Source organism: Atractosteus spatula, chromosome 19 (assembly GCF_055471065.1).
Source record: "Atractosteus spatula isolate fAtrSpa1 chromosome 19, fAtrSpa1.hap1, whole genome shotgun sequence".
NCBI classification, from domain to species: Eukaryota; Metazoa; Chordata; class Actinopteri; order Semionotiformes; family Lepisosteidae; genus Atractosteus; species Atractosteus spatula.
Genome location: NC_142724.1, coordinates 15,389,596 through 15,401,223, shown reverse-complemented (window position 1 = coordinate 15,401,223; position 11,628 = coordinate 15,389,596). Strand labels below are relative to the sequence as shown.

General features: G+C 40.0%; 1 protein-coding gene across 2 annotated transcripts in view; it reads right to left on the bottom strand.

Annotated features, from left to right (window-relative positions):
* Positions 1-870: 870 nt before the first annotated feature.
* The window catches only part of snta1 (syntrophin, alpha 1), a 48,500-nt gene continuing 37,742 nt past the window's right edge, over positions 871-11,628 (bottom strand). The window contains exons 4-8 of one of the 2 annotated variants that reach the window (XM_088937120.1): positions 9,366-9,564; positions 8,354-8,484; positions 7,493-7,689; positions 6,919-7,106; positions 871-5,894 (exon numbers count right to left, since the gene is read on the bottom strand). In XM_088937120.1, the coding sequence (XP_088793246.1) occupies positions 5,802-5,894; positions 6,919-7,106; positions 7,493-7,689; positions 8,354-8,484; positions 9,366-9,564 (808 nt within the window). In that variant the 3' untranslated portion in view covers positions 871-5,801. The remainder of the gene's footprint in view (positions 5,895-6,918; positions 7,107-7,492; positions 7,690-8,353; positions 8,485-9,365; positions 9,565-11,628) is intronic. The other variant, XM_088937121.1, reaches the window with a different exon arrangement.

Genomic DNA, 11,628 nt, shown 5'->3' with positions numbered 1-11,628 from the left:
TTTGTTGGTTATTTATGCCGATGATCCATGGAGAGGGTGTGAATGTAGAAAAAGTCAGACTTTTATCCAGCTCCCACCCCCGAGAATAAACCGAAGGATGTGAACATATTTAGATGGCTGCATTGAGCTAACACCTTGCTGCGATAGGAGCAGACTTAAAGATATGGGTAAACAAAATAAAATAAAATAACTAAATACTCACACACAGAAGCTAAAGAGTTTGAAATGCAAAGTTATCAAACAAGACAATTATTTATGTCCCAACAATTTTTTGGGGTCCTAGGTTTTACTGTCACAGAGGAGCAGGAGACACTGTATAAAGAAGAGTGGGAGGGGCTGTCTGTCCAGCTTCTCGGTCTGCTGAACCTGAGTGAAGACTGCTGTGTCTCCACTGTAGGGACAGAGAAGGGCCTTGCCAGGGGTTGAGAACATGCAGACCATCTGAAAACTGTGCTAGAAAGTCTTTATTTATTGTGAGAGAAAAAAGGTGAAAATATGGTGGATATGGAATGAGCAAGTATTGTGGGAAAAATCATGTAACAATTATGTACAGGCCTGTAATGAGCTCACCTGGTTGACACAGAGCCTGCCTACTATATCTTGCTTAGCTTTCTGATGTTATCATATCAGGATAGAAGAAGGTATGGCCAACTCTAATCCTTGTAGACCTCAGAGTCCTCTAGTTTTCACTGAACCTCTGAACTTACTTTTTAATACCTTAATCCTTAATTAAAATAATAACTAATGAAAATGTACCTCTGAAAACCTACAGGGATCAGGTCTTCAAGTTGCCCATCCCTGCTCTAGATCATGACCTGCTCAGAACTCACACTGGCTCTGCCTGTGTAAAAGAAGGTGAGGAAAACACAGTAAAGGTCAACAAATCAAAGTTTATTACACTTTTATATACAATCAACCTTTCAAGGCACGCTTTGTTTTAAATTAGAATATACAATAACTTGATTCTTAAATGCAAAAGGTATTAGTTTTCAACATATATTCATATAGCTTTTCATAACACTGTATAGAAAATGCATCATAAAATATGGTGCTTGCTGTGCTGCCAGAACAAAAACAAAAATCAAAAGGGAGGTAAACATTGTTACATAACTCCCAGGACCAAACAGTGATCTTGAACCAGAAAGCAATCTTACCTTAGCTCTTAAGTAGTACTGGTCATAATTTTATGGGCTACAAGCAATAAGTCACTCTTGCACATGAAAACCGCAGCATCCCAACCTCCCAAAATACAGTTTTCTAAAGCAAGTGTTTCTCAGAACAGGTTGTCACTGAGACATACTGAAACCAACTGTGGACTATTGACCGATTTCCTGTGCATTGCATAATAGAAGGTATACTGCAGTGCTTAAGAGAGCTTCAGTGTCACTAGTGTAGCTCTCAATGTAATTAATCCCCCCATTTCCCCAGTGAATCCAGAATTGCAAATGTGGGTCCCTGCCAAATAGTGGACTATAATCAAGGGGTGTTCCACTTCAGGGCCTCAACATGTGATGAATTTCATTCTCTGTGAGCTCTGAATTACTTAAGTGAAGTTTTAATTGTAACCATTCACCCGTCCAAATATTTCCTGTAATTGCATAGTCCTATATAGGGTCACAGTGAGCTGGAGCCTCACCCTGCAGACAGTGGGCGTAAGGCATGCATTCATACATGAATGTCAACACGTCACTGAACTGTGGGAGGAAACCAAAGAACCTAGAAAAACCCACGCGGTCACAGGGCCATAGTAGATAATATGCAAACTCTGCACCAGGCCAGGATCGAACCCATGACTTGAGACAACAGTTCTGCCAGAAGGAATTTCAAGAGCTGACACAACAGTTCTAACCACCTTAAGTGGAACAAATATTTTGCCAACTATGACCTTTTTCTGTTTTAGTTTTGAAAGTAGCATAGGACTTAAGAAGCCTGTAAAAACACACAAGACTTACTGGATTAGCCCTGCTGGGCTGGATGAGCTATGGTTTCCTTACAACCCTGACTCCTGAGAACTATTCTCCTGAACCACTGTGGAGTTGAAAGAGTGGTGAGTAAAGAAAGAGGAAGAATTCACCCAGGTCTTCATTCTTCCCCTGAGCTATAGCAATAGGCTGATATGATCAACTCAAATTTCTCCAACTATAGATAGCTTTAAATAATTAACTTTTGAAGAGCTGGAAACATTTAATGTAGTCTAATGAAGCATATTATTATATGCTGTTTTTTTTATCAAGTAACTGAGACCTCAGCTGGGATGAGAAGCCAGAATTGGGATGTCCTACCTTCAGAACCTTTACTCACTACTTAAATCCACAGTTCAGACAGTGGTTTGAGAATTAAAGCTGACCAAAGACACTCTCCTGGCCAGTTCATTAAAACATCTCTAATGTCCACACTTATTAGCAACCTGTATATGACACAAGGTTATTTACAATTTATTTGCAGTAATACTTGAAATGCTGTTTGCTGTTTGCTAAAATTTATATGGAAACGATACCTGTCCCAAAATTATTCATCATAGTTAGTAGCAGATCAGATGTCTTAGTGAATTAATATTTCAGGTGCAGTGAGCCAATATAATGGAAGATTAAACTGAGCAGCAAAATGCCTCTATAACTCACTGCTTTGGACAGTCAGAGACCTTATCAGTTAAAGTTGTGTTCTAGTAACCACTAACGCTTTGTCTCCCCTGTTTCATTCTGGGGTTCCAGTTTTAGATGGTCAACCTCTGCCCATCTCCAGGGGGTAATATGATACCCCGAAGATCAGTATTATGAAAAAAATGGTCAAGTCCCATGTCAGCACAACTTTAATAGCATAGGAAGATACCCTACAATGTAGTAATTTCTTTTGTTGAGAGAGAATATAATAACATAAGAATGGTTATAAATGACAGGAGCTTATTCAGTCCGTCTGTCTTATTTGGCTGAAATATAGTAAGTATTTCATCCGATGATCTCATCCAGCTTGTTCCTGAAAGCTGCCAGGGTAAGGACCTAAACTACAGCTGGGCAGTTTGTTTCATATTCCCACAACCTTTTGTGTACAAAAAATGCTCCTGTTCTCAGTTCTTCATGCAGTTCCCAGAAGAAAACAGAAATTCCAGCAGCACATTAAAAACACATAGGAAAAACCTAAGGTGACTAGCTGGTTATATTTTACAATCTCAGGGATAAGTTCAATGGAATAGTTTAATAACATAGCCAAAAACATAAAGAAATTATCCCCATAAACTGATACTAAAGCTGAGTTAACATTCATACCAACATTAAAGCATACTGACAATATGGACCTTAATATAATGTGCCTATAGAAAGTCTGTACTACACATTTAATATTTTTCACCTTTTCTTGCCTAATAGCCTGGAATTAAAATGTAACTGCAACAACTTTTCTACCCATCCCTTCCAACTGCATCTTTCAATTCAGGCTCGGGAGGAAATTGAAGCCTATCTCTGCAAGCAAAGGGCACAAGGGAGGGTACACCCTGGATGGGACGTCAGTCCATCACAGGGCAGGCAGATACAAACAGACAAGCTCACACCCACCAATTTACCTAGTCCTATTATGCTTTTGGATTGTGGGAGGAAACTGGAGCACCCAGAGGAAACCTACCGGGAGAGAGGGGAGCATACAAAGCCCAGGTAGACAGCACATCAGATCTGGAACTGAAGCCAGCAATGGTAACCACTGCACCACAGTTCCACCCCCTATAACTTTTCAGAAGATTTAAAATAAATATAGCTTGGTAGGATAAGTGTCCACCCCCTTTCTAATGCCAATCCTAAATGAGATTTAACCAATCACTTTCAAAATCACACACCAAGTTACCTCTAACTGTGTCAAACTGTTGTTATTCACATGATTTCAGGATAAATTCTGCAGTTCCTGTAGGTTCTTTTTGTTGGGTAGTGCATTTCACAGCAAAGATGCAATCATGAGCACCAATGAATTTTCAATAGAACTCCAGTTATGGTACTTTGAAAGGCACAGATCAGGGGATAAGCATAAAAAAAAATCAAAGTCCCTGAAACACAATTATTAAGAAGGGAAAGAAAAATGGCACCACCAAGACCACACCTAGATGAGGCCGTCCCCCTAAACTGGATGATTAAGAAAGAAGGATGCTGATCAGAGAGCTTACAAAGAGAACAATGGCAACTTTGAAAGAGCTACACACTTGTATAGTCAATACTGGTCAAAGTGTGCATGGGATAACAACATCCCAAGCACTCCATAAATCTGGCCTGTATGACAAGGTTGCATCTATTACTATAAGAAAACCCACTTTGTTGTATGCAAAAAACACTCAGGAGATTCTTTGGCCATATGGCAAAATGTTTTGTGGGCTGAACGTTTTGGTCAAAATGCACACAAATTCATGCTTTTTGGCGCGAACCCCAGAAACCTATTCCAACAGCCATAGGTACTTCTATCAGTATTAAGGGGGTTTCACAAGGGACTTATCTAATTATATTTCAGTTTTATATTTTAGATCTATAATCTTTATCATTAAAAGTGTTTTCCCCTTAAATGTGTGGAGCACGATGTGTAGATGGGAGAAAGAAAATCCTTGTTTAAATGCATGAAACTCTGAGGCACTGACACAACAAAATGTGGAAAAAAGTTCAACAGTGTGGGGGGGACCTTCCATAGGCACTGTTTTTCATTTAGTGCTATCAACTAGCAAACGGTATGATTGTGGGCTGTGAATTGCAGCAGCACAGAAAAAAAGTGATGCAGACTTCGAGTTTTCATGGACCTAGCTAGACAGCAAAACTTCCCCAGTAAAGAAAGTCATACCTGTTGGCTAGTTGGTGGTAAAATGAAATCTCAGATTAAAGACATATTCACTGATATCTGTTCAGGGATTTATTAACTAAAGGATTACTATTATATACCTACATGAGCTAACACACATGCTAAACACTTCATGCTTGCTATCTCACAAATCTACATAGACAGATGTGTGTGTAAAATAACACTGATTATTTGTGCCTCTATAATTGATCAGCCCAATTAATGCAAAACCTGGATCAAACTGTTGTGCGTTAGGAGTTTTACTTCTGTTTAAGTCTCCCAGTGAACACAGAGGGGCAACAGGTAAACAATCCAATTTACTGTAGGTCTCTTTGAACGTGAGGGCTGAAATCAGGAACTTAGGAAAGGGGCTGACCCATTCATTACTGTTCAGTGCAGTATGAGTTATGACACATCAGTCTGGACAAAGCTGTGAATTTATTGGAGAGCTCAACACCAGAAAAAAAGTAGAAGTATAAGAGTTCTGGCAGCCTACAAGACAAAGGGAGAGGAAAAATACAGGCTATTCTTTTGCAGTGCTCAGATGTGTTCAGATGGTAAAAACCAGCAGCAACATTCAAGATGGGCTAAGGCAGCCTCCAACCATTTGTAACCTTTCAATCATTTGTGGATTTTATATGCCAATAAGAGTGTGCCTAAGAGTTCCATATCCATGTAGCTGCTTTATGATGCACATAACACATTATTAAATATTATTATTTAACTTCCTTCTTAGGTTTATTGAACTCTTTATTTCAACACTCTATTCATTGAGCTGAGTGGGTTTTATAATAGTAGAAAAAAGCCTAGGCTGCATAGTACAATACTTTACCCTTCCCATGAGGGAAACAGAGGCTGCTGGGAAAGTAACAGAAGACTATTCAAAAACGACAGTGGGCTTTGAGAAAAACTGAGAAGCCCCACTCATTTTTGGGAATTCTCAATCACTTAGGCAGCCTGCTGAAGCAGTAGCCCCGTCCCTCTGTTCGCAGCTCTGACTATTATGCCAGCAGGCCAAGACGCTTCACCTTAGCAGACAGGAACGAGTGGATGATGAACACGATGGTTTTGGGACAGGAATGAAGGTCCAGCTGCTGCAAGAGATGACAAATCCCAGTAATAAAAGATATTTCAGCATCTTTCAAATGTACCACTTAAGCATACAATAACCATAAGAAATAATTATCTACAAAAGTAAAAAGGTTTACAGGGCTAAACCCCTGAGGTAGCTCAATCGAGATATAGGATGAGATTTCTGGCCTGGACATCACCAGTTTGAGAATGGGCCATTCTGATTATAACTGGGACTCCCCAGGAGGTGGCGCACAATCAGCTGAGTGCTGCGAGTGACTGCTGGGACCTGCCAGGCAAGCAGTCATGCCAATGAGAGAGCACCCCTCCTAGTGCACAGCTTACCATGTGTCAAATGATGAATGGCTTATGCATGCAGAACAGAAGTTATAGCCTTATAGCTGATCTGAAGAGCAACTGGGCGATTACAAATTAGGTGGGTACAAAATGAACAGAATTTGGCAGTTCTACATTTACTTCAAAAAATATTTTGCAAGGCATAAACGATTGTATAAGTGAATGTCACTGGTAAACAGTCCTTAGAAGTCCTCTTACAAATATGACACTCTAGCAAGGTTTACTGGCTATGTGTCAGGGCTGTCCTAAAAATGAAGCAGTGGATACGTGCAAAGAAACTGATATCTTATTGTGGCACTATGGTCTCACATTTTTGTTCAATAGTAACCAAAAAAACTAAAACAATGTGTACTAGACAGCACTGTTAGACAGGCACTTTACTCAATTCAACACATCTGGCTAAAATGGTGTTGTGGTATCCATACCTGTGGTTAGCTCATGTTTCTGGTGGACAAAACTGGACCTTAACTTTGATTGTGTAGAATGAAGGAAGTGATTTCCACAAAATTACATTGACCTCACATTGATTTACCAAGTAGTAAAGAAACCCAAACAAATACAAACCTTCTTGTCCTGTTTTAAAATGTATTTTTCTTAAACAAAGAGGACATTCCTGTGTTTGCCAGTACAACCCAGACAGGAAGTCACACACACACCTAAAACTGGGATGTCACTGAACCACAAACTCACAATCTCTGCCTCTGGGCTTCCGAAGTCGAGAAACAGCATCCGAGTGCCATCATCCGAGGACATCCTGAGCTTCTCAAAGGGTTGCTGGAGGAGGACAGTCCTGCTGAGACCTGGCTCCTCTGTGAAAAGGGAGAAGCCCTTGTCGATGTGAACCGCCAGTGTGCATTCCTTCCCATTCCAGTTACAGGCTGAGGAATAGAGACACACAAGACAAGCAATACTTGACCTCCATTCTCTCCTTGAAATTAGCTATAGCAAAATAGTTTTTTTTTTTCATTGATGCAGTATTTTTTTATTTAAACTTTTAACATTTTGTATGAAACACAAAAGACTGAAATACCAGATCGATCCTTAATTTCAACACTAGGTGTCATTAGAACTCTATTTCTTCAGTATATACAGCAAATGTTAAATTTTTTAACAGACTGAACTAGTCTTTTGCTTATTATTATTGAAAAGACATTCTTCTAGTCTGAATAATTTGTACCAGTAAATAATAATGATTATTAGCCACAGATGTCCTTGGAGTTGTACCACACTGAATTGTAGTGTTGGGGTGTTGTGTGTAGGGTACCTGAGGTCACCTCCTGAATGAGCTCAGCAGCACAATGACAGCCATCCACCAGCACCCGTGTCCAGGCAGACAGTTCTTTGGCTGAATCTACGCGAAACACATGTGTCTCCACACCCTGACGAGTTCCACTACGCAGGGCAAAGGTCAGCTCCGAGTCCATTATAGGGGAGCCCTTGCCCGGTCCAGAGTGAACCAACCTGAGTCCAAACAAAGATTAGGACCACATGAGTTCTCAACAGGGAAAACCATTCGCTGGAAGGAAAGAATCTATACAAATACCTGGTGATGATGAGGGTGTGAATGGTCAGTTTGAGAGCATACCTGGTGGTGATGAGGGTGTGACTGGCCAGTGTGAGAGTGTGACCGGTGATGATGAGGGTGTGACTGGTCAGTGTGAGACTGGTGATGATGAGGGTGTGACTGGCCAGTGGGAGAGAGTACCTGGTGATGATGAGGGTGTGACTGGTAAGTGTGAGAGAGTACTTGGTGGTGATGATGGTGTGACTGGCCAGTGTGAGAACGTACCTGGTGGTGATGAAGGTGGGACTGGCCAGTGTGAGAGCGTACCTGGTGATGATGAGGGTGTGACTGGTCAGTGTGAGAGTATACCTGGTGGTGATGAAGGTGTGACTGGTCAGTTTGAGAGCATACATAGTGGTTATGAGGGTGTGACTGGCCAGTGTGAGAGCGTACCTGGTGGTGATGAGGGTGTGACTGGTCAGTTTGAGAGCATACCTGGTGGTGATGAGGGTGTGACTGGTCAGTGTGAGAGCGTACCTGGTGGTGATGAGGGTGTGACTGGCCAGTGTGAGAGCATACCTGGCAGTGATGAGGGTGTGACTGGTTAGTTTGAGAGCATACCTGGTGGTGATGAGAGGGTGACTGTGCTCTGGATGGTTCAGGGCATCCCTGCTGTCCGGTAAAATACGGAAGAAAAGGAGATCTTTCTCAGTTACCATGGCTAGCACAGTCTTCTCTGTGCCCCGTGACAGCTGGGAGAAAGGAAAACAGAACCAGGTTTCTTAAAAAGTTGGAGTTTTCCATCATATTTTCCATCACATGTTTTTATAAACTCAAGCACTTGTTCTTTCTGTTTCTCCTTGCAGGAATAAATTCAATAAATCTGAATGGCCAAAATAATCATCTTTTTACTGGAAAACATTTCCCCTCAGTGGTTTCTGTTGTACTCCTAGTTTGGAAATATTGTTGATGTTTCATTTCAGAACATCTGGAGTCAATTTAAGATCAAGAAGCCTTGTATAGAATATCCCAACTTCAGTTAATCCAAATTAATGAGAATTTCTGGACTTTCCACAAGTTGTTCCTTTCTTTTTCATGCATAGAGAATCTATTTTATCTAAGATAATTGGATTTTGGAGTTCAATGATATTCCTTTTCTTTATTTTTTACTTATAAATAACTTTAACCTTAAATCCATCTGTAAGTCAAAGCTAAAACACCTCATTCTCATTTTCAAAATTTTCAAAATTGAAGGATTTCAAAGGAAATCATGTGGAATTATTAACCGAAAAGCTTGGTGATGTCTTAAACAGAGTGTCAATATAATCTTGCGGAGCAGTTCATTTTGCAGGACCTATTAGTTTCTGTACCTTATTAACCTATTATTTTTTTTTATAATTACTGCAGACTCTACAATACTGCATATGATTCATTCTGGTATTGTAACATTTTTGTGCTTTGTTTTGGCTATGGGATTGTATTAAATTACAGTATTTAACATATGTTGCATAATGTTATTTTTGTAATGCATTGACACTTAATGCTGCTACTTTGCCATGACACTGGTTTTCTACCTTGTATAAATATAAAGTTCTGTGAACAACGAGGGCAGATCACATGATTCACTACATACCTGCTCAGTCAACCAGCCTATGTGCTTTATTTCCTTGCCACCTGACCCCCCTTGCAAGCTCTTGAGCTCCTCCTTCACCCTGGGGAGGAGGGCATTGGCATTTGTCTGGATGGCGTTGTACCAGGACTGGGCCATAGCAGGATCTTTTGCCCGCAGAAATAAAGAGGTCCGCCTATCAGATGAAATTATTTCTAGATACCTGTTGAATCACAAGAGAACAACTTATGAATAGCACCTTGCCATAGTGCCCACAAACATAGGAATGCCCAAAATCCCAAACCAAATGTCATAGCAAGGACCAACTAGATTAAACTTTCACAATACATTTTACCACCTCAATATAAAATGTTTATTTTTAATTATGCTAATTCTAAATTGTAACCTGCTTGAAATCTGCTCAATTATTACAGCTATTATAACCCAAACCCCAGGCAGAGTCCACAGAAACATGTAAGGTAAACCCTGCCTGAAGCTAGACAATACATTCACTTACAAAGGAAGTGTCATTGGAGATGCTATCTTTAGCACAGAGTGGTGTCCTTGAAGGATGCTATTTACCCCGAACTGTCATTCAGTTTGTTGATGCTTTTGCCCATACTAAGATGTCAGTGAGAGAACTCCAGCTCTCAAACTCAGTGGGCAATTGCTGGAACAGGGAACAGCTGTATGCCCTGTTCCAGCCTATATAAATTGACTATCAGGCAGATAGTAGGTAGATTTGATATTGTGGGAGAAGTAGAGATTAAGAGGTTGCTGTATTGTAAACGCTGTGTATTGTTATAGCCGTTGCATCAACCTGAGACTGAAAGAAGGGAATGGCCTGTGGTAAGACCTGAGGCTAAAGCAAAAAGGAAACTAACTACAGCAAGAACCAAGACTGGAAAGAGATTACAGGAAGACCTGAAACAGGAGAAAGAAACCATACAGGAGCAATTTAAAAGAGCGAAAGAGTGGGAATTTAAACTACATAAAGCCTAAGGACTGGAGGAGGAAGCCGAACAGAATATGAATCCAGCTAAGGTTGCACTGAGTGTGAGTCAGGAAAGCCTTTTTTCCCTATTTTTGTTTAAACAGTGTTTTTTCAACCAGATAAGCATAGCTGTAGCAACTTAGTTGCCCCCAGTATTTAGTGAGGGAAATGTAAGTTATTTAGAAGCTCGAACACAATTTAGATTTCTTTTAGTTAGTTATCTTATTTTTCCCATTATTTTGTGTTTCAATTAAACACCATTAAACTGCCAGATTGCCTCGTGGTGTGTCAGTGTGTTCGGTACTGCCTAAATTTATGCCCATGTGATGACTGTAGCACCCATGGAATTTACAATATGTACACACAAGGCAAATCACATTCTGTAAAAGATCTTCAGGGACATACTGGAGCTTTCTTAGAAATTATTACTGCAATAATCGTATTAATTGTAAAAACCCATAAATGTTAGAAAAATGAATATTGCATTACTGAAAAGATTTATCAGAACATTTTCGTAATCTTGCCAAGCTTTACACCAAAACACTAAATACTGCTTGATTACTTCTGGCTCTTTTTACATTCCAAATTCAAGCCATAGTGACCCGTCATTCCAAAGCTTATCCTGGTTCCCATAGCGTTAAGACAACAGAGTTATTGGTTATTGATTTTAGGAAAAATACCACAACCCCTCACTACAATTGATGGTCAGCCTGTTGAAATTGTCGATGACTGTACTTGGGACTGGTCATTGACAAAAACCTAAAATGGGACAAATGTTGTGACACTATCTATAAAAAAGGCCAACAGAGACTCTTCTTTCTTAGAAAACTCAGGTACTTTAAGGTAAATAAAATTATCCTTACACTCTTCTACAAATCATTCATTGAAAGTGTCTTAACATACTGATTCGCTTGTTGGTTTGGCAACATAAGTACCAGTAATTGTAATAAGCTGGGTAAATTAGTGAATATAAGTGGCAAAATAATCGGGAATAATCAAATCCTTTACAAACAGAGGGTGACTAAGAAAGCCAAAAGCATCAGGGAGTGTGTGTCTCACCTCCTCCATTGTGAATTCACACTTCTCCCATCTGGGAGACACCTCTGTGCCCTCAGGTGTAAAACCAACAGACTCAGGAAATCTTTAATTCCCACTGCAATTACACTCTTAAACAATGCAAAGTAACTATCTTGTCACTTGTTTATTTTCTCCTGTAACACTTCTGTATTATCTACCCTTTTGATAATGTGTTTTGTCATTGTGTTGTGTTTGACTGTGCCGTAAAACATATTT